At 41.1% G+C, this 26,373-nt stretch overlaps 1 protein-coding gene across 6 annotated transcripts in view; it reads left to right on the forward strand.

The window, feature by feature from the left end:
- Window positions 1-26,373, forward strand: part of BICD2 (BICD cargo adaptor 2) — a 148,550-nt gene that overhangs the window by 73,538 nt on the left and 48,639 nt on the right. For 4 of the 6 annotated variants that reach the window (XM_005305432.5, XM_042849781.2, XM_005305431.5 and 1 more), the window contains exon 2: window positions 11,631-11,843. In XM_005305432.5, coding sequence (XP_005305489.1) covers window positions 11,631-11,843 — 213 coding nt within the window. Of the gene's footprint in view, window positions 1-11,630; window positions 11,844-19,431; window positions 19,527-26,373 lie in introns of all 6 variants that reach the window. The other 2 variants (XM_065551004.1, XM_065551003.1) reach the window with 1 other exon arrangement.

The raw sequence follows: 26,373 nt of genomic DNA on the forward strand, positions 1-26,373 counted from the left end.
CTGAAGAGAGCCCTATTGTTGGTTTATAAAGCTGCACACCAAGTGGTCAAAGAAAGGAGGAACTGAGCTCTGGCAACTTCTACCTTCTGGAGCAGAGTGTTGCACTTCCCCTGAATTTAAAAATCCCCAGCTGTTTTCATTTAAAGAGGAAAAACTAACGCACAGATTAAAAGGAGAGTAAAGCAGAAAATTTGATGGCTTAAGGAGACAGAGAAAAGTTTAATTCAAAGGTTTGCTTCTGTCATTCTCCTTCAAAGCATCTTTCTTTTGTGCTTCTCCCCTCCTACAACGCCCCTCCCTCATCGTCTGCCTTTCCCGGACGTTAAACGGTGGTAGGAAAAATTCTGGAGATCCTCATAAAAAATTTAATCAAAACATCCTGAATAAGTAACTGATGTTTTTGGGGCAGAGAGGAAGAGAAGACCTGCAGTGACCACCCCTAATATCGGAAACCTGAAGAGAGCAAAAAGTATTTGCATCTTATAAGCTCCACCTATGCACTATTTACCTGTCAAGAAACATGTTCTTTAGTGAACAAGATCACACTAAGGTGCATAATACCTTCTTAATTAGTTCTAATTTCCCTGTTAGAGATCTTATTTGAATAAGCTAATAGGAGGCAAGCACAACTTGAACGTGACTGAAGGCCAAGAATATGCTTTGATAGGATTACTTTTAAAATTATTAAAACTACACATTAACATTGCTTGTTTCCTCCATACTATTATGAGTTCTTTACAGGCTAAGAACCATGCACCCAAATTTGCATAACTTTACTTCTATATGAATAAATGTAAGAACATAGTTTGCGCAATTGCAGGGTCAAGGCCTAAGTCATTAACAGATTTTACCTTTTTTTCCTGTTGGTGATGAGCTAGCTATGTAGGAATTCATTCATGACTGAGATAGCAGACAAATACAGAGGTTCAGGATCTTTATTGTGTGTTTAAAAAAAAATTGCATAAAACTACATCTAATTTGGGTGGACAGTTACTGGATATTTGCACGCACAAATGACCAGATGCCCAGCTGTCCTTTATTATATGCATATATCTGTATGCATGATCATGCTATCTTATGTGCAAACCTAGCTACATAAATCCATAAACTAGGCATGCAATTACATGTACATTTTTTGCGTGTGCTCATGCTTTAGAAAATACGGCCCTTAATGTTATTCTTCATGTTTGACTTTTTAAAAGCTTTTTTTTTTTAATTAGAAAAGGCTGCTCCTAAGCTCGTAATAAAAATGTAAAAGGCTCGGACCAAAGACAAATTATAGGACATGAAAACATTCTTTGCCACTTTGATGTATTCAGGCTGAGAAATTTCAAATAATCACACACACAGCCTAGCGAAGTATTTTACACGAAATGCCCCTATTAGGTTGCTTCACCTTTTTTATTTTTCAGTTGAGCTCATATTTTTGAGGTTCTTTGGTGTGATAAAGAACGTCAGCTGCCCCTTTTATCTGAAGGTGCCTAGCTGTGTTTGTTCTAACATTGATACATACTGTCTTGAGGTTGCTTTGTACTTTGGCACCTGATGCCTCTTAATCTTCAATATGTCATTCTGTTTATTTCTTTACCTTTCTTTTAATCCTCATATAGCATACATTTTTCATAAGCAGTTTGCTTTCCTGCTTTTTTCCTTCTATCCTTTATAGTGACACACTTCCATTTACCAATGAGTGTAGCTATAGGCAAGGGAATTTTTTAGTAATTTCCATTAAAACATTTTAATAAAGATGGTTTGGTTTTTCTTTTCTAACTGGTATGTTCATTGTGCAGGGAACTCCCATAATTTCTTCTGTGTAAGATAGAGCTCTTATTTCTGTTGCTGATTAACTGAATTACTGGCTCCTGTAACATCTTCAACTTTCTGTGATATTTTTCTTCCATTCAGTGTGCCTAGTTTTAACAAGCCCAGTGGCTTGTCTTTTGCTTCCCATCCCCTAAGCTAAGGGGATGTCTTCACCACAGAACTAGCTTGCGTGATCAGCACCCAGGTTAGCCTAGCTTGGCTGTGAGCAGTCCCACTGCAAAGCCCTACCCCCAAGTTACTGTGTCCTCTCTGGTGCTGCACTTATCTGTGTGTTGCTAGGATTTCTGGGGGTAAGTCCCATGGGTCTTTCTGCTTGCTCTATGATTCTTTACCAGTGAATTGTGGGAAAACTGGTCTCCTCCTAGGCACATGGGAGGAATTGGAGAAGTCAATGGAGGACTGTCAGCATTCAAACAATTTAGCCTGTGTCCTCACTTCAAAATGGTGAGTTACCAACCCAAGTGAAACTCAGGCTCTTAATCCCAAACCCCAGCTGTGGCAGTTAGCTTGGTTTGAAAGCACCACAGAATTTGGGTGAGAGGGTTTGTGTGTAGATGGGAGACGGGTTGGGGGCAACGCCCATGTAAGAAACCAGGCTAACTCTGCAGTGAAGACATGCCCAAGAGGCAGCCGTTGTTACTGTTTGCACATAGAAAATTTGTGTACTTTGTTGAGATGGAAGAAAGCCTTTTAAAAAAAGAATTCCCAGTAATATATCTGATGAAATCACAAATGTTCCTGACTGTGGTTTTTTTAATGAAAAAAGAGCAATTTTTAATTCCCAAAAGTTCTTTAGTACTCCCCACACCCACATCATGTTGTGTATTAGCTGTTCCTTGTGCCATCCCTTAAATTGTTGTTGAATGAACAGTTTAGGTGAGACAAAAGGCTGTAAGGCAAACCCAGATGGTTCTTGTGTTTTCCAAACTGGTAATCTGCAATAATCAAAGTTTACTATATTATAGTGACCAGTTACTGCCTTGGTAAGTCACTTCAGAGGTGTTTTGTTTCCTCCTTTTTTAGTGCATTAGAATAGTTTTGCAGTGTTTCACTGATGCTAGCCTTTCCAGAATCATGATGGAATATTCATTGGAGAACTGAGGACCTGAGACTTTCTCCAGATGTTTCTGTACTTCTGCTTCTGGTCATGTAGACACGGTAAAACAATAGCACAGCGTGTTGGGTTTGATTTTTAAACAGCAATCAAAACCACTGTACACCTTTTCAAATCTCAGAAAAGCCTTGGGCTTTGCTTTGAGTTTTGAGCATTTTAGGGTCAGTTCTGGCCTATCACACTGACTGTTTTAATAGATGTGAGGTTCAGCGCATGAAATTGATTTTGTTCTATGCTTACGCTGAATGGATATGTCACCGACATGCAGAACTTTTTTTTTACAAAAAGCAAACAGGTTGATAATCTTGACACTAACATTCAAAGGGGGAATAGTTGCTTCCTATGATGTTTGTGTATAAGAATCATCCTTAATATTGAGTTACCTTGCTGTCACTGTCCCGTCAGGTACAAAAAAAACGTCATTTCTGCCAAGAGACTTAAGGTTTGATCCTTTCCTGTAAATACCCAGATGATTTTAGATCTTTGTTGATTAAAATACCAATGAAACTTCACTTTGTATGAGTTTGTATTTTGGAATTGGGTGCGATTTGTATAACCTGTCATTCTTGGCATGGGTCCACTTCATCCCGTTACTGTCCTAATTCCTTTTTCCAGTTCTAATCAACTGTGGAGAGCATTGAATTAGCCCAGTGACGACATAAATCTGGATAATATTATTGCATTTTATCTTTAAAGTTTAAACTAATAGATGTCTCTCCTTGTTTTCATCAATAAAGTTTCTGGGGCATTTTAAAGTATAATAGTGGTGGGTTGTGTTTTTTAATGCTTTTTGAATCTACCAATATAAGTAATTTAGCCAAAGTGAAATTTTGTTTAACTGAGAGTTTCTAATCCTCAGACACTATATGATCTACTTCCTCTCCTTCTCAAATCATCTTAACTTAATGATGATAATATAAAAGGTATTTGCTTTGAACCTGCATCTGCTGCCCTTGCCATCCATGGCAAAACTCCTCTTGACTTCAATGGGACCACAATTTGGCTCTATAGCAAGAACACCCTATTGCAAGCAAGATCAATCAGATGCATATATTGGGAAGGGGGGTGGGAGGTGGGAATATATATGTATATATTTTTGTTTGGAGTAGAAAGAGCAGCATTGATATGAGCAAACATTAAAGAAAAGAGAGCCCATTTTATAGAAGATGTTATTTCAACTGGTCAGTCACTTTCTGTATTGTGTTTGCTATTGTTTCAGACACGTAGACTTGGAAAAGAGCTTATTTATTTAGGGCTTGGTCTAATTCCTACTAAAGTGCCTGGAAAAACTGGTGTTGTCTACAGTGGGAATTGAATCGTACTTGTATGGTTGGTCTTCTCCAACTTCTGCTAATGTCCATGGCTTTCATCAGGAGCTGGATTGGGCCCTTAACACCATTTCTCTTTTTCAGCTTGATACTGCAGCGAGGTTCTAATTATGTACCAATCTGTGGCCATACAAATGAACTGTCGGTTGCAAATTAAGCATTGTGACTTTACTGCAGAATAAGCAGAAAGGGAAGATGGGCCGGGAAGGGAATGAATGAGCCCTTAGTTTAAACAGAAATATCTCTAATTAGCAAATATTGCAAGGAAAACTATAGGAAGAAAATGTGAATTGTAAATTGGAGACAGGGCTCAAATCAAAACTCTAGCTCTGAATACACTTGAATGTTGGTGCGTCTGACGTCTAGACATGAATGTTCTGGCTCAGACCCATCTCTGAGATAAATAGGATAAAGCAAGAAGTTTGAAAGTTTTGATTTCCATGCCTCCCGCATAAAAGTCCTTCCTTAAAGAACAGGTCTGCTTTCACATAGCCCTGCCCAGCCATTTGAGATTTCAGAAGGTAGGATGTTCTTACTACCATGAATGAATTATGAAATGTGCTAGAGAAAGATAACAGTCATAAAACATCACTCCTCCCTTCTTTCACAGACTTTCTCTCCGTCCATCTTCTCTCAAGTGGGAAAAGAGGGCGTTGGGAAAGAGAAAGAGGGGGAGAGGTCATTCTCTGTTCCTGCCTGCTGCAGACTTTGTGTAACCGGCCTGAAGTCTCATCTTCTGCTTCCTTATCTGAAAAATAAGGATAGCAGTATTATTTACCTACCTCAACTGGGTGTTGTGAGGCTGACTTCATTAATGGTTTTAAGATACTTGAGATTCTTGGCTGGAAGACACTATATAGGTTTTCAGTAAAAGTGTTTGTTTATTATGATGTAGGTTTAGTCTGCAGATGATAGGATTTTCTTTCTTGCGCTGTTGCCAATTGCTGTGTCCAGATTTATTGTACTCCATTGATTTGTGTTGTATTGATGTTTACCAAATCTGATAAAGTAATTCACCTTTACGGTCCATTACTATTAAGATGAAAGCATGAAAAGGCTCTGAACACCCTAAACTTGTAGGAGGTGTGGATGAGAATTTTGTGACTTGGACCCATCTCAGAACAAAACACAAGTTTTTTTTGTTTTTTGTTTTTTTAAGGTTGGTGGAGTTGGAAAGGAGACGCTATATGCATGAGAGATTTTTTGTTTGTAGCAATAGATGCTGACAATCATGTTGTTGAAAAGAGGCATCATGTGATACTGGCTGGTTGTGTGGGTCGCTTTCAAGCCTACTTTGCTCATACTTAAACAACACTGAATATTTTTAAAGCATTGGGCACCTGTTTCTCCACTGCCTGGCATCTAGCGTAGTCACTTTTCACCAGCAAAATGTGGGTGTAAAATGCTGCCACTGCCATGCCGGAGAATTCTGACTTTGGTAGCATTTTATATTCCTTGTACTGGTGTAAAGAAATGGTTACCCAAAGCCTGGGGCTGGGCAGTAGAGGAGAATGTTTCCCCCCTGGTTGCTCAGTGTTAAAACAAGAAGCCATTTTTACTGTCTCTCTTGTTCTGGGCTGCCTCCCATAATATTAGTGCCACAAATGATACCGGACTAGACAAACCTGTACGGTAAATCCTGTGTTGCTCATTTCAGAAAAATAGCTGCCACCAGCAGTGAGATCAAGCATCAGCTGTTATTAAGCAAATTAAAATATCAAAGTTCTTTTTCCCTTCTGAACTTCCGGATTATTGGGCGCAGTAAAATGGTTATGGTTAATCTTTCAAAATGAGTTTAGCTAATTTTTAGTATTATGCTTTCAACTATTAGGAGAGAGGACGGTAAAACTGGTAACTGTAATTTGATTTATTATTTTTTCAATCACTTCATATAAAATTCCATGTGCGCCTTCAGTGTTTTACCCTTGAAGTGCAGCTAATGTATGGTGGTCATGGTGGGAGACTCAGTGGGACTAAATACCCATCATGCTACTGATTGGTAGTGTGCTGCTTTCCCAGATTGCAGTTGGTTGATGAGTTTCTCCTTGAGCCTGCAGGACAATTGTCCACAGCATTCAACCTCCTGGAGTTCAAATATTCATTTACAGATGCAATCCAGAGGGTTCAGAACTGTAATAATTCAGGAAGTTTGCAATCCTATGTGCAGAAGGAGTTTTGTTTCATGTGATATTATGACGACGACCTCAGTTTCATGAGTAAAATGTTCCTTATTTGTAATGTAAGCTCGGAGGAAATAAACAGATTTGTCTGGGACAGAAGTATATGTGGGTCTAAGTAAAACATCCTTCCATAATGAGGAACAGTTCAGAGGCATACAGATGGCAACAAATAGTAGCACTGTACTGATGTATGGAAGTGCTGTGCTTATGTAGCTGGCAACACCTACATCTGGCTAAATAAGTAAAGAACACTTTTGACTCCTACTGCTGACTTCATCCTAGAAAAGACGACCAGTATAGTGGGAAGGACAGGCCAGAGAGCGCTCTGGTAGTTCTTTTAATGATCTCCCAGAATTTAGGGTCACCATCCACCAAAACCTGTATGGATTTTGGTAGCTTGCTACACTAATATGCAGGAAAAAGTGTGTGTGTCTCTCTCTCTGTGTATAAATTAATATATATCACACACACAAACTGAGTGAAAAGAACATTATTACGGTTGCAAACTCAAGCACTCAAAAGTTAGGAAATGGCAGAAATAAAGTTGGCTGCAAGGGGGCTTGCATAAAGTGTATGCAAGGGGATGTACATTCGGCCCCTTGTGTGTATGCATTATGATATCCTCCTTAATTGCATGGCCGCATAGTAGTCACATACCTTCGATTTTGAATTATCCAGTCAGGGTTGCATTTTAGTGACATTTAAAAACGCTCTTCTACTAGGATCCCTTTCTAACTGGCCTCCTTCCTCTTCTAGGCTACTGCCACACTAGAGAGTTTACAGCGGTGCAGCTTGCTGCTGCAAGCTCTGCTATTGTAGCCACTCTAAGCCAATGGGAGAGAGCTCTCCCGTCGGCTTAACCACTCCAGCCCCCGCGAGCGGCGGCGGCTCTCCCCCTGACATAGCACTGTCCACACCCGCACTTAAGTCAATGTCACTTAGGTTGCTTGGGGGTGGGAGGGGTGATTTATTCAGCCCCCTGAGCGACCTAAGTTATGCTGACATAAGCTGTAGCGTAGACATGCCCCATGATATTTCTTTGTGCTGTTAGCACTTAGATGTTTACCTCCACTTTTTTCTTAAAAGCGTCAGGAAAATGCCGGTATTTGAAGCTTGTTAATCACAGCACAATAACCAGGTAATTTAGTAGGCGAAAGCAAAATGAGCATTCAGTAGAGGAGTAAGAGAAGCATTACTTAATCAACTCTGAATTCTCCCCATCCCCCCACTGATTCTTGCATCTAAATAGCAAAGAAAGTAAAAGGAGGCTGTGAACACCACTGGTTTTAATGGCGCTTTAATGTTCATGGGTTTCATGCATGCTACTAAAACTTGTTTTTCTCATAACGTATGATTTTTAAGACAGACCTGGACCATAGCCAAGGATGGTGATTACATTTTATGGACATCTGGGTTAAAATAAAATTTCCCATTCCACATAGCCTATTACAGTTATGTAAATAGTTAGTTGTAATATGAACATATGGTATCTCCACTATTAAGTAGAAGAGAGGCACAGTGAGACATGGTTAAAAATGGGAGAACTCTCAATTTATTTTTCTTTAGGCATCTTTAGTATTAGAGAAAGGTACCAGGCTGACAGCTTTGTGAGTAAAGGCTTCTGGTATATAGTAAGTGTATGCAATAAGTGTGTCTTGGATAGTAGCAGCCTGTATTTACCATAGTGCCCTGCCTCAACCTTATTCTGGGTGGACCACACGCTGGAGTTTAGGAAGTAGTTAGGTCTCCTTCCCCATACAACCTTTGATTCCTGCTCAAATCACCAAGAAGGGTGTCTGTTGTGATGGTTGGCTTTGTGATGGGGTTATCTATTTACTGTACAGAAATTACTAACCTCCTCCAGACAGGACATCCTACAGCCGTTGGATGGTAAGGATGGTTAAGTCTTTTAGGCCTTTATCTTGCAATGTGATGCATGTGGGTCTTCACTGGGACTTGGCATAGGATAAATTGTGGGACTGGGACCTTAATCACTGTTGACTTCAGTCACAATTCTGCAATCAGTTCATGTGAGCAGATTTTATTTATTTGTCACAATTTATAACAACATATTGCATGATACTGCACAATTAAGGGAAGGCCCAGAGAAAACACTCAGAATAATTAGGGGAATGGGAAAACTCTTATATGAAGAGAGATTGAAAAGATTGGGATAGTTTACCTTGGAAAGGAGATGAACAAGAGTAAAAATGATAGAAGCATATAAAATAACAAAGGTTTCGAGAAGGTAGATCAGGAACTTCTATTCTCTCTACCTCATAACACAAGAACAAGGGGACAGTCAATGGAATTAAAAAATGGCAAATTTGAATTTATTAAATGGAAAGATTTTCACACAACGTGTGATTAAACCGTGGAACTCATTGCCACAGGATGCCATCATGGAGACCATAAACAGAGCAAGATTCTAAAAGAGTTAGAATATGTTATGTGGATAACAACAATATCCAGAGTTATAATAATTAATGACCATTTACATTTTGGAAGAGATATTAAGCCTCATGCTTCAGGGTTTAAGCCAATCTCGCAACTACTAGAGATTAGGAGGTTTCTTGCACCTTCTCTGAAGTATCTGGCACTGGCAACTGTTGGAGACAGAATACTGGACTAAAAGGACCACTGATCTGATGCAGTATGGCAATTGCTATGTTCCTATGATCTTGGACATAGGTTGTATTTGCACCAGTGAAGTGATGATGAAATACTTCATTGCCCGTGAGAGTCATTAACTCCTACAAGAAATCCTAAACTTGACACCTGTGTCCAAAGGATTAAATGTAAACTAGTCATTGCTCTCAAGAATTTCTCTGTAGATAATTTACTAAATAATTTGTTTTAATTTTGCTTAAACTTTTTTTTAATGGGTGATCAGAAATGGGTTTAAGTTGTTGTAACCTGCTTAGTGTTAGCAGCCTACTGGTAAAACAAGCCCATCATATTGAAAACAGTTGATTTTACTGGTGGATTTTACTGGTGGATGTCAGAGCCTCTTTCTCCATATTGTAGACTTACAATAAATGCAGGTCCATAACAGACTGATTTTAATTCTTGGGGGAGAAATGTCGGTGTGTTGAGGAGAAGCAGCTTATATGTTTTTTTGCCATCCCTCTGACACTTATGGAGATCTGAGGTATTAGGCTTTTAAGCTGCTTTGTACAGTTGAAACTCATTTGACAACGACTTGCACAGATGGTGCTTTACTTTCTGTCTGAAATGTGACGCTTTTTAATTTCCCTCGGGTTAGCTGAGTGAATCTGGCCAGAATTTCCTTAGTGGATATATGTCAGCTGCTCTCTGATTTGCTTATCTGAAATCGAATTCACTATGATAAGAGCAGTAAGTGGGTGCCTTTAATACTGGACAGGGCAGACATTATCAATCATCTGTTTCAGCCCTGGTGTATTCAGTAAGTACTGTATCAGTAAATGCTTCCTATCTAATATGCAGAAGAATGAAATGCTAAAACCTACTTATATATATTGGAAGCAAATTTCCTTTTGTGATGATAGGATACATTTGAAGAGCAGAGGAAAAAATAGTTAATGGAAAAAATTTACAGTTGACTAGACAAGGAGTTTCCTTTGGAAAGGAGATGCTAGTTTGTCCTTGATTTGGCTTAAAGCATAATATTATTAGCTGTAAAAAACCTGCCTTATGGAGACTGGCACCCTGAAAACTCTGCTGGCACTTGGAAGCCCCAAATTCATCTTGGAATGGACTGGGGCACAAACACATACAGTAGTTTAAAGATAGCATTCATTAATCTCATTGACTCCAGTCCATCTGTCAGGCAGATTGTTACCAGTATATACCTACTTAAATTGTTAAGAAACCCTTTGCTTTATAATGTGTTTTAGTGAAAGCAATTGACTGGGCTCTAAAAACAGGTTCTGCCATCCAATGCTCACTGAGTTGATAAGACGTACATGCTTACATCTCAAAGGAGAATTTTGCTGAGAGATGTTTTTCCCATCACAAATGAAAACCAGGAAACAGAACAGCCTGTTAGCGTCAAATCTGTTTTCCATGATTCAGTCTTCACAGCGCTGGACCCTGACCACTTACACTGTATACCATGCCTTGGGGGGGAAGGGGACAAGGGAGAGGGGATAAAAGTACTGTATCTGATCATCACAGAGAGATATCTTGTCCAGTTGGAGACTAAGGTCTTGATTCAGCAAAGCGTTTGAAAACATGCTTAAGTGCCATTAGTCAATGAGATGTAAGCGTGTGCTTAATTTTAAGCATGTGCATAATCCCATCAAGTGTTTTGTTGAATTGGGACCCTGAATCCTGATCCACACCACAAATATGGGTAGTATTGGCAAGAGGATTTGACATAAAACCTGGATAAACTGCAATGTTTGTTTTAAAGATCTATCTTCTCTTCAGAGCCAGAAGTTGAACCAGGAAATAAAGTCACTTGTTGTGGCAACAGCAAATTTAAGAACTGGTCCGCTACCTCCCTGTTTTGAGTACCTGTGCTCATGCTGTATGAAGGCGGTAGATTTTACTAATATGTGTGGCATTCAAAAGGAGATCCTTCATTACTATAGTGAGCCATTGTTTGATATTGCCCATTTTAACAGTTATCCAGTCCAGATTTTAATGGAATCCCCTAAATTGGTTGTTTTTCCTTGTGTACAAAATGTAGTTTTTGGCATAGCGTTTAGACTAAAATGGCAGCCACAAAAATGATGAGTAAGCTATCAACATTGGAATTTCAAGCAGTGTGAAATATAGTAGATAGTCCCTCAGGTATGTGAATGTATCCACGGTTCTATAGGTGTATTTGTTCATGCATCATGAATAAGTCACTGGGAACACCATTGGGGCCCTATCCTGCTATTTTCAGGGGGCCTTGCTTGGGCAAAACAGTTTCCAATTACAGGGTCAGGTCCTTATCCGCACACAGCCAAAGCCTCAGCTGGTATACATCAGCATAGCTCCTTTGAAGTCAATGCAAGCTGAGCCGGTTTGCCTCAGTTAACGGTCTGCCCCAGAATGGAGAGATTGAAGTGCAAGAAAAGATTATTTAATTATTTATTTTGCAGTTCTGAAATGTGGAAATGTTTGTGAACTATTGAAATGGAAGTAATTTTTATGCAAAGGTCGAGGTGTTAATTAATCAAAGATATCTTCTTTTTTTCCTGACCATCTTAGGCTTTTGGGCAGGCTCATACCAACCACAAGAAGGTAGCAGCCGATGGAGAGAGCAGGGAGGAGACCTTGATTCAGGAGTCTGCTACCAAAGAAGAGTACTACATGAAAAAAGTAATGGAGCTGCAGACTGAGCTAAAGCAGCTGAAGAATGTCCTTGCCAACACCCAGTCTGAAAATGAACGCCTTAATTCTGTCGCACAGGAGCTGAAAGAGGTAAGGGCGAATGGATGCTGTGCATCATAGCATGAATTGCAAGAACACTTTGTTTCTCCCATTGTGAAATCATAGTGTTCTGCTTCATACCTGTGAAGTCATCCTGGGTCAGTATTCAGTGTATTCACCTCGCAGCCAGTAGGACAGGGTGTCGCTCTTGGGACTGTAAGAAAGCACTGTATCCAGCTAAGAAACAGGAAAATTGCTTAGCTCAGGCATAAAGAATCTCCTGACTCGGTTCTGTCTTGGCTTGCACCCTGGCAGCAACTTCTACCGTGAAATCAATGTGTGAGATGGGACAGAATTTGGCCCCTTTGTTTATAGTTAACTTAGAACTTCCTGCAGCCTAACTTGAAAAGACACACATGCATGGGATGAAAACCTTGAACTTGGTTACTGTCAAGGTCCTAATATGATTTCTTTGTGTTATAGTTATAAGTTTGTATTTATCTCATGGTAACAGAGTGCTTTTCATAGGTCACTTGAATTGCTGTCGCAAGAGATCTGACCCTTTTATTTCAATCCTGATCATAATATTCCTTTAGTGTTATGGCTGCACAATATTAATAGTGCGGGGCTATCAGGAAGGAGAAAATAGAGAAGTATAACTTATTAAACAAACAATTCCATTATTTATGAACTCTTTTATAGTTCAAATAAAAACAAAATCACACAGGTGTGGAGAGAGGTAAAACCTCTTGACATTTTGAGTTTAAAGTTCACTGATGTTAAACCGTTCCTTAAATTTAGATAGGATAAAAAAGTCTAAAAGCGATAAATTGCAGGGAAGTTATTTCATAATGGTTTATTATGAGACTTCTTGCACCTGCCTTTGAAGCCTTGGATACTGGACTGGTGGGGTAGTTCCTATATAGGTTAGTTATCTGATACCTCTGGTATATATTTCACATTGCTAAGTGACTTACAGAGGCACCTGGTTTAGTTTCCTTTCTCTTCACTATAATTGAATGGCATATACATGGAAAATACGTGGCAGGAGAAATTATGCAGAAGTGGGAAATCTTAAATTGAGTCCTTCTGGAAAATTCTATTATTTCAGCACAGTAGAATAGAATCTGTCAATACCTAGCCTTTTTAGTATAACAGCATGGGGATTTGCAGCATGAATTACTACAAGTTATTGAACAGGAATAATCTAACTCTCGTCTATCGCTGATTGTGTGCCATGATCGCAGGACTGTAAAGCTGGAGCCCAGCCATGCTGATATGCTCAGGCAACATGAGCATATGAACCAGTCTCTGCAAGTACATGCAAAGCTATCATGTATTTATTTCCTACCATTAAGATCAGTTTAAATCCTTTCCCGTCTCTTCCCCCCCCGCCAAAAAAAAAAACCAGCCAGGGCTTTGTGCACTTAATGAAATTCCAAATGTTCCTTAAAACATGCTGATAGGCAGATTTCAATCCAAAATCAATGAGTCACCAGCTGTAGTTGATGATGTTTTTTGTACTGTCATGCAGAAACAACTCTACCTAATTTACTTGGAGGCATGATCATGTTGATTAATAAAATGTTGTCATGCTTGCATTAGGACAAGCTGTTTAGCTTGATTCAGGTCCGCCCCTCCCCAGTACATACACGCTGTTTTCATGAGATGGAAACTTTTTTTGTAGATTTGTTCCGAGAGAGCTGAGGAGCTCTAAAGAGGGAAGCAATGACATCAGATCACTCATGGGAACTCAGGGAGATTCTTCTTCTGTTTAAAAAAGGAAGTTGGAAGTTTTCTGTGTTTGGAGTGGGAAAATCTGCTGAATTTCTTCACCTTCTACTTCTGACTAGAAATCAGCTGTGAGAATAATGCAAAGAATGTAATTTCATGGTTGACTATAAATTTTAAATGGATAAATTAAATTCTGAGTAATCCTACTTTTAAAAAAATCTTTGAAGTTTGCAGAACAGTGTATTTTTCTATAGTATGTGTGTATTCTAAAATTTTGACCCCTGCTGATGAGTTTGAGTACTTAAGAATAATGCTGCTTTAAAAAGAGTGGTTGTATGTCATTTCCTCTCTGTCATCTCATTGCTTTTCTCTTTTTCCCATTTAAGTCCCAGCTGTTTCTTCTGCTAGGAAAAAAATAACACAAGGCCTTTAATGTTAAAGTGAAAACATCTGGGCCAGCTGGCTAATATATTTTAGGATTTCCCTCCTGTGAAGGTCCATGCCTCTGTACCACATTTAAATTTAAACTATCCCGTAATTACCATTGTTAGCTGTAATGTTGAGGCAGCGCATGTGAACAACGTTGTATTAGCTATCACAAGTTCTCCAGTTTATTTGGAGCCAAGTCAAAATGCAGCAAATGTCTAACCTGACAGACTCACCATTTTCCAGAGCAGTGGGTCAAGAAATGGCAGAACTTCAAACAATTCCTATTTCGTCGTCATCTTCTTCAGTGTGTTGAATAGCTAAATCGTTTTGCTACTTGGTTGAGTGAAACTGGGAAGAGACATACAGGCTTCTCTTTCTATAAAGATTATGGATACAGTACATACAAGTGAGTTCATTCAAAGCCATTAGAGGGGAGAATTGTAGGAGATTATGCAATAGCAGTTGCAGATTGTTGAGGAAAGTCTCCCCACTCCATTCACCATGCAGGCACGGATAGCCTTAGATTTGCATAGAGAGACAGACACCAGACCGTAATCCAAAGAGACTCCATTCCCTGTGAATTATCCCTCTCAACAGCAACATAGAAGGCATAGGGGTGTGGCTAACTGGTCAATGACTATACAGACAGATCCATTGACTAACACCAACCGTGGAGGAGAACTATCCAGGTCACAGACATTACTGCAATTTGCCCCTCTCCCCCCATCCCCTGTAAGAGTCCCTGTGCAGGATTTGGCCCATTCAGTGTGTATGTTTGGGAAGTTCTGCTTTACTACTATTAGTCAGATTTCTTCAAAAGGAATTGGCTGGCTCCCGAGATCTCTAATGGAACAGAGCGTTGTTCGCCTCCTCTTTGTTCATTTCAGATCTGGTCCAGGCTGGTAGTGACTAGTTACCTCATGAAGGAGGGTGTTTTGTCAATGAGATCTGAGATGGCTTCAGTCCATTTCCTAGTGGAGGTGCCCATATAGCAAAACTGTCAAGAAGTTGAGAATTTAATGGACAAGGAGACTGAATCCCAGTCTCATTTTTAGAAGTGATATATTTGGCAGGGTTGGTGGGGAAGCTAGCACTACCCATGCAGTAACCTATTGTGTGGATATAGGCCTTCAGTTTCCATGCTTGTCAACCTGGTGTCCTTTTTTTTTAATCTCGACATAAAAGAAAGATCAATCTATTCTCAATAACAGAACAGGGAAGTGGTTGTACTGAGACTGATTAGCAGCTGACTCTTGAGTTATAATGGACAATATTAGTGGTCATGTAACATAGCAGGATGTTGTTGACATTGGATGCCTAAAGTAATGAATAGATTCACAAGGCAAGAAGAGACCATTGTGATCATCTAGTCTGACCTCCTGTGTAACACAGGCCATAGAACTTCCCCAGAATAATTTGCAAAACATATCTTTAAGAAAAACATCCAAGATTGATTTAAAAATTGTCAGCAATGGAGAATCCACCATGACCATGGTAAATTGTTCCAATGGCTAATTACTCTCATTGTTAAAAATTTACACTTTATTTTCAGTCTAAAGTTCTAGATCATCTACCTCATGCTGTTGTCACCATCAGAAGCTGTGCCCAAAAGGGGATGTGCAATAAAACTGTCTTCTCATAAGCACTCATGTGGAGGTGATCAGTGTTTTGCTAAGGAGAAAATGACCTCTGGTACACCTGAAGTTGCTGAAGTTGCTGAAGTTGATCCAAATGTTTTTGACAGTTTTCCGTTGAATTATCTAGTTCGGTCCTGTTGAGACAGGTTGGCAGGGTGGTTACCAGATGTGAATTCAAGTGCTGCCATTAGCTAGCTCAGCAGCTCTTGTGCCCTGGAGGAGTCATTGGAGGGAAACCTCCTGAACAATTAGTAATTACCGCTCCCTTTTCTCTTCTTTCATCTCTTCTGCATTTTAGCAGTAGGATTGCAAAGCAGATTATTCCAACCTCACATTAGCCACGTACAGTAGATAGGAGCCAAAAAATAATTGAGCAGTGCTTTCCCAGGACAGCATGGAAAGTGAGATGCCTCAGTTATATAAACTGAAGAAGAAAAAATGTCTCAAAACAATTGTCTGTATTGTTTCAGTATCTGGGTTTTAAAAAAAAAAATCAAACTATTTTTAAGTACTAGGCTGGCTAAAATGACATGGCTCTATATAATCTGCAGAAAATTATGCTTGAAAAACAAAACTCTCTTATTCAGGGTTATCAGGAAGGTATGAACAAGCTTCATTCCTCTAAAACCATAAAGTGGTAGTTATTTTCCTAAGGAAGCTTTTTGTGTTGCTTTGTTCTGTATTATCAGTCATCTTTGCTTGGCTGTGCTATATAGAAAAAATGCATGTCAAACTGCAGGATAATCTACAAAATGCAGTTTCCTGATCCTGCTACCTGCAGGGATTTCTCCCTTTGCTCCCCCTAATCCCACCTAGTTTTTGTTTACTTTTTTTTCCCCCCATGGTTAATGCGGATTAATTTTTTTTTTTTTTGCTCCCAAAAGTATTGTCCTGTGGGAGGAGTCAGAGTTTTATAAAAATATATTGCAGAGGGGCAACATTTTGTACATGACAGTTTTGTTTATTTCCTAAGACCAACCCTTTCTCCTTTGGGGACAAAGAAACTGTGGAGGCGATGTAGGGTAGCAGGTTAATGTTGTATTAAGGAATTAGCCCAGTCATGTGGAAGAGAAAAGGGCACTAAGTGCAATAAGTATCCAGTGCTACATCAGCCCTGTACTGATGGACAAGCTTTCTGGCTTCAACTCATGCTCTAGGCAGCAATTCCCTTTTGTGTCTTCCGCCACGCCCAGCTAGGCTGCACAGTAGCTCCTCCTGTTGACAATATTTATGTACTGTCTGCATCCTAGATTTCTGCCTTTTTTAAGGGAAGGGAGATGTTCGGAAGGCTCTCTCTGGGCCTGCTTACCAGGCCGGATTTTTGTCTTTTTCTCTCCCTCTTTCTAAGCAGCATTTCCAACAGGGAGAGGGCACTAGCCTAAGGTAGGAGCAGCATTTGCTTAGTGCCAGCAGCATTTGCAGTGTGGTCCAGCCCTCGGATCCTCTCCTTTTTAGTGGCAGGAGTCTTCCTCGCTTCCCCCAGCCAGCAGCAGTGCTAGAAAAAGTCATGTAGAGGGCTTTCAGGTCAGTTTGCTGAAGCAGGGCTTTTCCTCCTGTCGCTTTTACCATTTGAGCTGGAGCATGGCTTCACGAACAAAGGCCTGGGGCAGTCAGAGAGGAAAGGGAATGCCAAGGGTTGGGGAACCCTCCCAGACAACTGCTCTGGCAAAACATCTCAACAGGGAGGGCAAAAGCCCCTGTGCTTGGGGCTCTCAAAATGTTGCCTCTCTTGATCACTTCACTCTCCCCCAAGGGATCAGCCAAGGGTTTGCTTCCTGGAGGCAGCACTGACTCTTTCGCCTAGCCCTGAGACCCCAGACTAAGTCAGGCAACCCCTCAGGGTCAAAAGCTTCACGTTTGCTCTGGGCCTTCATAGAGTGTGAGATCATGGTCACACTCCCCCCATAAGGCTCCCAGTAGGCCCAGCTCACATAGGTGCCTGCCAGTGGTCTTGGGTCCTTTAGTTACTTGAGCCCTAGAGGTGGCAGTGTCACTGATTCGAGATCAGTTTCCTGGGTGTTGAGTCTTGACATTAAAATACAGAACTGGAGATGGGAAAGAGGTTGCTGAAAAGCACGGAGCCTGCTCATTTCATTGCAGTTTGTCTGTGGGGAGGGTGTTTTGATTTCTAGCAAGTGTGTACTTTTTAGGTGCCAACGTTGTCACCATGGTAGCCCATTAAGCTGGCTATTAAACTCAAAGCGCCCGTCTGCCTATAGCAGCACTGTCTGGTGCTCTTCTCTAAGTACACAGTAGGGCAATTGTTCAAGTCCTCCAAGTTCCCATAAGCACTTGCCTTAGCATCTAAGTAATGGGGAAGAGTATTCCCAAAGTCATGGGTGCACTTCTCTTTCCCAGTAGGATTTATAGCTAAAATGCTGATTAGTCCTTTGTGTATTGTTATCCTCTGTTTTTCCCCTCTCAGATAAACTGGTAAACTATTTATTTAATTCATATAGGTCTCTTTATTTTAGTATTGTTTGAGGGTTTTTTCTTTTAAAAAAAATACACAAGAAATCCAAGTTGAAATAGTACTTATATTCTGATGCACCTGCCAGGAAACTGAAAATAAAGGCCTCAACTTGCCAATTTGCAACACAATGAGGTGAGATAAGGATGAAGATGTTGTTAATCATACAGCATCATAAATTTGTGCGCGCACACTGCATGCAGGCAGATGGAGTAAGCCTCGTTCCCTAGCCTGAAGATTTTATAATCTAAAATAAAATGGACAAGACAGGACGTGGGAAAAGAGTTCATGTAAAGGGTGGGGAAGAAAGATTTATGAGAACAAAGTAGGAAGTCCTGGAAGAGATTTATAGGAGGAAAGAGGAATTGCTTAATGATAAATAGAATATAGAATAACAGGAGAGGAGGTGTGAAGCTGAGGCCTGGTCTATACCTAAAAATTCGATCTACCTAGCTACATCACTCAGGGCTGTGAAAAATTTACTGTTCTGTGCAACCTAGTTAGGTTGACCTAACCCCCAGTGTAGATACCACTAGCTGGTGGATTAACTGCGTTGGCAGAAAAACCCTTGCCACCGGTGTAGCACAACAGCGGCATAGCTGCAGTGCTGTAGCTGGGCCGTTGTAATGTAGACATGGCCTAAGTTTTGGAAAAGGATGAAAAAAGCAAAAAGGAGAAAGGAAATAGTGGTGCATGAAGAGCAAAAGAGGGAGATCTTATCAGAAATGTAAGTGGGAATCAGAATGAGGCACCTGTTTCTGACCTCCTGATGTACAGGAGGCCAGTGAAGGATTTCATGAAGGAAGGTGATGTAATCAGAGCAGTGGGAAACAGACAGCTTTAGCAACAGCATTTTGGAGAAATGTGGGTGGGAAGAGGTTGCAGGTGTATGAGAGGTGAAGAACAGTGGAGCTGTCAGTGTTGGTTGTGGAGGAAAAGGACTGACCTGCATAGGTAAGTTTGATTTAGTAATGTAGCAAATGGGGTCAAGTAGAAGAGAGGTTTGGAGAGGGTGAGTTTAAGATTCTAGCAAGACACCTAGAAGGGCCAGAAACAGTTGAAGGTACAAGAGGCGTAAGGTTGTGAGCTGAGAGGTAAATTTGTCATTGGTGTAGAGGCTGAAGCTGTGGGAGCAGAGGTGGCCTAAAGAGGGCATGTAGATGAATAAGAGGAGGGGATGAAGGGTGGAAAAGAGAGGGGAAAAGGACCATTACAGAGATGCTAAAGGAGCAGTCAGAGGCTGTCTCTTCACTACCGAATTTAGTATGGTGCTTGTTTGGTTGGTTTTGGTTTTTTGAGTGTTGGTATAAGCAAGGCTCAAGTGTTACTTATGCCTTTATTTTCTCTATATTCTTTGTCTTTTATGCAGTGCCTGAGCCCCTGTGTACACTTACACATATACCAGGGCTCAAAAATGAGTAGTCCAGACACAGCCAGAGAGAGATGAAAATCGGGAGAGTAAAGGTTAGCAGAAGCAATGAAGAGAAAGTGGACCAAGTATATTATAGAGCTGGTCAAAAATACAGTAAAACACTTCATCATTTTTTTATTTAAACATTTTGAAAATGTTGTGGTTTTTAGACACTTTTCTTGGAAAATAAACAAACAAAAAAATCTCAACCCTCTCCACAGCTGGGCAACTCCCTCCCCTCTTCCCGATACTTTGGTGAAAAATCCAAATTTGAAAAATTTGTGTGGTGGAGTCAGTAGATGTAACTGTCTTTATTTTCTTTAGATTGCTGTCCCAAGCGGAATGTGACATGTGAATGCACCAAGTTGCAGTTCATCAATTCACTGTGCCCTGAGAGGCTTCAATTATTTTCCAAGGGTGAATTCAGTTTCCCCTCTTCTTTTGTTTTTTTACTTGTGGGGAGGGTTTGATATCTCGTGTCACTCATTTCCATTTTCATGCATCCTGGGGAGGGGGAGGAAACTTTTTTAAAAGTTACATTTATATATTGCCTTTCATTCCAAAGTTCCCAAAGTGTGTTAGAAAGCATGCATGTATTTCACCACTCTGAAATGCGCCCTCTGAGGGGGAGGGGCAGCATACATCTGGCACACAGCACTTTGCACAACAGTTTGGGGGGGTAGAGAGGATGCCATGGCAAACACCAATTTTGGGAAAAACACATTTGGATCTTTAATACTCTCACAAAATAGACTTGATTCCCTCTGGAATTCATGCCTGTGGGACTAGAGAGGGCCTAAAAATTCAAATAAAATACTCTAGCAAGTGCACACGTAGTATTTTGATGTGAAATATTTTTTTCAGTTTATTGAAGAAAGCATTATTTATTTACAGTATAGATGAAAGCCTATCGAGACGATGCAGTTTTTTAAAAAACACTCCTTACACTGAAATCATTAATGGAGCTTGAAACTGACTGTTCAAAGCTCTATTTGGCTGAAAGCTTTTGTTTGTGGACTAACAAGGCTCTTTCCTAAAAGCATGCCAGAGACAGGTCGAGTCCCAAAGGAACCGAGCCTCTCAAATGTGATCTGCAAGGCTGGATTCCTTATCACCCCAATGGACTGAAAGAATTAGAAGGGTCACAGTGTGAATTTTTTCTCTCTTTTCTTCCCCCTCCCCTCTTTGACTAGAGCACTGGAAGGGATGTCTGGGTAAATGGGCAGAGTAATTGCCTGTCTTTTGTTCATTACAGGAAGTTCAAATATGGTGATAACAGTATGATACAGGCATGCTGCTGGGTGCTGTCTCAGCATATTGCAGATGGTTACAGATGGCAGCTGTTTTCTTCCCACCTTTTATCTTCATTGGAGTTGATTTTACACGGACAACTTCCCCCTTTTTTTTTTTATAACGATGAGAAATTTGTATTTTTACAATGGGGAAGTAGCATATATCATTTGTAGCCCTTGAGAAATAATATAAAATCCATTTCAAAGAAGATGAATTGTCATGGAAATTCAATTGATTTGCTTTGCATGTATTCCAGGAGGCATCTGCTCCTGATTTCTCCATTGTTGTTGTGCACTGATATATTCAGAGGAAAAATGTTAACAACAGCATTTCTCTTCCTGTAATGGCTGCATCCCAGTCAGAATTTTGAAAAATAAATTAATGCTGGAAATTCAAAGAGACGCACGTGTCACTCTTTAACCGTACTGCATATTTTCAAATTCCAGGTGTAAAGTAACGCGTCAGTGCAGAGATTTTTGCCATGATATTTATTAATCTATTGTTTTTTATGTAATAAGAGTCTCAAAGGTCCCGTTAGTGGTCAGATTCCAAGGTGCTCTATTGTTTGGGAATTGACCTTGTGCCATGCAAGACTGAGGATCTTTCTCATTGCACCCTCTTAAGTAAGCTGGTATGTGACCATCGCTGCTGCACTGCAAGGAACATAACACTTGTTTTTTTTTTTTTAAATAATGGCTTCTTATGACCTTCATTTTGAGCTTTGTCTGCTCAGGCTTTTCTGACCAGCATAAGCTCTGGAAAAGTAAAACAATCCGCTGTGAGATAATCTTCTATCTGATCTGAAAGCTACATACACAATGTAGAGTGTGACTGAGAACATTCTAACCGGTATGACAGTGGCTTGAAATAACCTGTCAAACCATTATTAAGTGTTATTTTGCTGCTGGATGAAATCTTAGTCTCAAACTTCCAGCAGTTCATAGGCCACAGAAAATAGGGGCACTGTTTTGGTTTAGCGGCTCTGGGTTTGCTACCTCCATTATGGGACTGTGGCCTCCGGCAGTATTTCCCAGTAAGATTTGTTTGGCGTGTTTTTGAGAGGCAAAGGTTTAAAAATAGGAAAGAGCATGGATGTGTAGTACATCCTGAAGCATAACTGTAACATACTTGAAGAAAAATCAGTTGTGTTTAGTAGCTTGGCAGCTAGCAAACTGACCCAGAACTGCTTCTAAGATACTTTTTCAAGCCGTTTTAGGGATGAGGGAGGAATGTGACAAAAAATAGTCCAAATAGGAAGCACAAATACTTTGGTAGTGAATGGTCACTGTAGTACTGACTTGTGCTTTCACTGCACCAGCTCCTGTACCAATTATTATTATTCATTTCTCTGTCTTCTTACTGCCTATATTCTTTTCTCTGACTATGCCATTCACAGCAATTTTGTAAGTCAGGTTGAAAAAGAAATTAAAAAAAATACCCTAGTTTTGCTACCTTACTAATACTTCCCTCTCAACTCTCTTGCATGTACAATAACATTTTGGGTTGGTGGCTGAACATGGGGATTCGGTCTGTAAATGCAGATCAGATGTTCTCTCCCTAGATGAAAGGGATTGACATCCGTGTAGTTCATAAGTTTGTTTAATTTTTATTCTCTCCTTCAGTCCCGAATGAATATGGGGCTAACTCATGAAATCCTACCATGTTTTGTCTTTTTTTTGCTCCTGAGAGAGGTCCGTTGCTGTTCTAACAAGTGTGTTGATCCAGACTGAAGGATTTGATGAAGTTTTGGGATAGTTTACACTACAGTGAGTCAAAACTATCATTAGAGCATAAGCTTGAAAGCTTATGCTCTAATAAATTTGTTAGTCTCTAAGGTGCCACAAGTACTCCTGTTCTTTTTGCGGATACAGACTAACACGGCTGCTACTCTGAAAACTATCATTCTTTCCTTGTGTCAGAAGCTGATATCTCTTTAATTTGTTATCCATTGTCTAAACAGGCATGGCTGAAGGGGAAAGCATGTGGTAAGGCAAGTTAATGAAATGGCTGCTTCCTGCTGTGTGTGGTTGTTCTGGTTTTCCTGCTCCCCTTTCCATTAGACAGAGACCAGATCAGTGGAATGGTAATGGGAATAATAAGCCTGTCATCTTTTGGATAATTGATTGAATCTAGTCGTTTTCAAAAGTGGCTGAAAGTTGCCATCACATGACAACTAACTTAATGACCTCTGTGAAAAGAGTTGGTGATCTCAGTCTGGGGTCTAACAAACAGTTGTCTACAATGTAAAAAAACATCCCCTCATCTGACAGTAACTAGCGCTGCAACTGCCGGTTTCAGCAGAGCGGCCAGTCAGTCACTGAAGCAAAGGTATAGATGCTGCACTCCTCTTCGACAAAAGAATTGAGGAAATCTGGTGAAGCAGATTGAGAACGTCAATCTTTAGTGCCTTTAGCTTGGCTTCTTACATTTCGATAAACACTGTAACAGAGCATCTTTAACTTCACGCCTTTCTCTGTTGTTTCCAGCCAGGCTTCTGATTTCTGTGCTATTTGGAAAAAGGTGCTTTTTTGCTATCATCCATTCAGTGAAAGTGGATTTGGACATGCCCGAGAGCCGTGTCTGCATTGCCAGCATATACCTCATCTATACACTAATTTTGTTCCAGTGCAACTATTTCAGTTAGGGGTATGATTTGTTTGTTTTACCCAAAATAGTTACCCCAGTACAACCTCTAATGTGAATACAGTTAAATCAGTATGCCTCTACCCTGATATAACGAGACCGGATATAATGCGGGTTCGCATACAACACGGTAAAGCTCTGACACGCTGCTCTGAGCAGCATGTTAAGGGTGCCGGGCCAGGGTTTGGATAAGGGGCAGAGGGTCTCTGGGCGGTCAGGCCCCCCCCCCCAGGGTCTGGAGGGCAGGAGCTGTGGGAGGACACTTTTGGGGGGCCTGCAGTCCCAGAGTGGCCTGGGGGATTAGTGGGGGGTCAGGAGCTTGCTGCTCCTGGCCCCCCCACTAATCCCCCGGGCCACTCTGCTTCCCTCGCCCCAGCCCCAGCCGTGTCGCTTGGGGGAGGGGGCTTGGGGGAAGGGAAACCCCCCCCCCCCCCCGCACTCACCAGCAACGGCGGAAGCGGAGTGGGCTGGGGCCGCGTCGCTCCACTTCCCACTGCAGGTGAGTGCAGGAGGGTGGGGGCATCCTTTCCCCAACCTCCCTGCACTCACCGATGGCAGGAAGCGGAGCACCGCGGCTGGGAAGTGGCGGAGTGGAGCGGGCTGGGGCCGGGCTGCTCCACTTCCCACCGCTGCTGGTGAGTGCCTGTCAGGGGGTGGGGGGTTTGCATAGGGGTCGGAGCAGTCAAGGGAAAGGGGGGTTGGGTAGAGGGTGGGGTCCTGGGGGTGATTAGGGACGAGAGTCTCTGGAGGGGGCAGTCAGGGAACAAGGAATGGGAGGGCCAAAGCGATATAACGCAGTATCACCTATAATGCGGTGAGACTTTTTGTCTCCTGAGGGCCACGTTATATCGGGGTAGAGATGTATAAAAGTGCCTTGTATTGGCGCAGTTTATTTTCTTATGGGAATCAACTACATTGGCATAAGAACTTCTAGACCAGTATAACAGTGTCCACACTAGAGGGGTTGTACTCCTAATATAGTTAAAGCAGCATAGAACTAGATATTGGGACAATTAGTGGTACAACTCTTGCATGTAGACAAGGCCTTAGAGTGCATTACACTTAACGCTTGACAGATTCACCCAATACCTATCCAGTGAAACGAAAGTCCACTGATTTGAATGTATTGATAAAAGTTGCACAAAGCTATGTTTGGGCATCAGTGATTCTTTCTGAGATCTTCGTTAGTTGGAAGATCACCCCTGAAAAAAGAAAAACAAAAAAGGAAAGGAAGGCAACGGAAATCTCTGGAAACAATATTTTGTCATTGTTTGACAAGTATCCAAATTGCTACATCTCCACATCTGTTTCTGTAAATTACAAAGAGCAGTGAGACATTGTTTGGAGCTCAACTGGGAGAAGTGGGCAGCAGACTTCATCCACAGTTGGTTTGATTATAATAAACCTGAAGTTATATTAGTGAATCATCAGCATGTTTTTAAGGGTTATCTCCTGCTGAACAGTTAATAGAAGTGGCTAGAGAGACAAAAAACATGTTAGTCATTTCCTTTTTATTCACTGGCTTCCAAAAAAAAAAAAACTGGACTACAGGCAGTCTTCAGGGTTGGATAATTCTTCACAAGGAAATTTGCACTATGTGTGAAGCCAGAAAAATGGTGCTGGCTATTGAAACTGGAATGTTAGGTGACTCCAGTTTGGAAGCTTTTGTCTCATCAGAGATTGGAGTACAGCTTCAGCTATAAACTTCCAAATGTAGGGGCTGCCACTTCAGCTGTAGCTAAGGTGAAGAGTCCAACTGAAGTCGGAGAGGCTGTGCAGCATGAGTAAAGGCTGCAGGATTAGGCTTTAATCGAATGCCATTACTTTGGTCTCTGTAAAAAGGAGGATAAAGAAAGGATTTAATCCAGTAACCTAATATAACTTTTTCTAATAGTATGTTTTCAATGCAGAGCTAATTTGTGTGCTCAGCAAACCGCTCTGAGCACCTGTTAGCATAGCCTGGGTTTGACCAGCTACACTGTAAATATGTATATGAGTTGTTGTGTTACTGCACTCACCCGTATATGTCGCTAGGACTTCTGGGGGCATTTCCTATGGTCCTTTCCCAGTTAATTTTGGGAGAACTTGTCTGTCCTTCTGGGCACACGGGGGGGAATTGTGGGAAAGCACTGGAGACCTGTCAGCACTCTAGTGATGTAGCTAATGTACTCACTGCAAAGTGGGCAGGTTACCAGCCTAAGTGAAAACCACGCAAACTCTAATCCACACTCCCAGCTAACCTGGGTTGAAAGTACCACTAAATTCAGTTGAGAGTGTTTGTCTGTAGCTGGGATTTGACATAACTCCGGGGTAAGAGCTTGGGTTAACTTCACAATGAAGACATACCCTAAATCTACTAGTTGCATGGTTCCCCTTCCCCCGCCCCCCCACCCAGAATCACTTTGTGTCAGCTCTTGAATAAGGAGAATTCTTTACACTGGGTGGGGCAGTGCATGAATTTTGGGCCTTAGCCAGTCAACATTGTATGTTCTTGATGTACCGCACTGGCTGTGTGCTTCACTCTCACTATGTAAACTTATAAATGTATATCATTTTGGTCTCAGAATAATCTGCACCTGTCCTGTTGTTCTAAACTAAAATATCCTCTTGGATTTAGGTTGTGATCTGAAAAGAATAACTAATGCCTGCGAAGGGGTCGTATGTAGAGTTCAACCATATTTTTCTTGTTTCATATGACAGTTTAATATCTTACATTTTTATTCTTCTTTGAGTGCTTGCTCATGTCCATTCCATTCTAGGTGTGTGCGCGCCCACGGGCACAGTTGTCGGAGACTTTTGCCTTAGTGGTATCCGTAGGGTTGGCTGTGGTGCCCCCTTGAGTGCCACGCTCATGCGTCGGTATATTAGGCGCTGCCAACCCTGAGCCCTCTGAGTTCCTTCTTATCACCCTTGATGGTTGGTTGAAGCACCTTGTCTTGCGGATCAGATCGCAAGAGCATTAGC

The sequence above is a fragment of the Chrysemys picta genome, chromosome 7 (assembly GCF_011386835.1).
Source record: "Chrysemys picta bellii isolate R12L10 chromosome 7, ASM1138683v2, whole genome shotgun sequence".
Classification (NCBI taxonomy): Eukaryota; Metazoa; Chordata; order Testudines; family Emydidae; genus Chrysemys; species Chrysemys picta.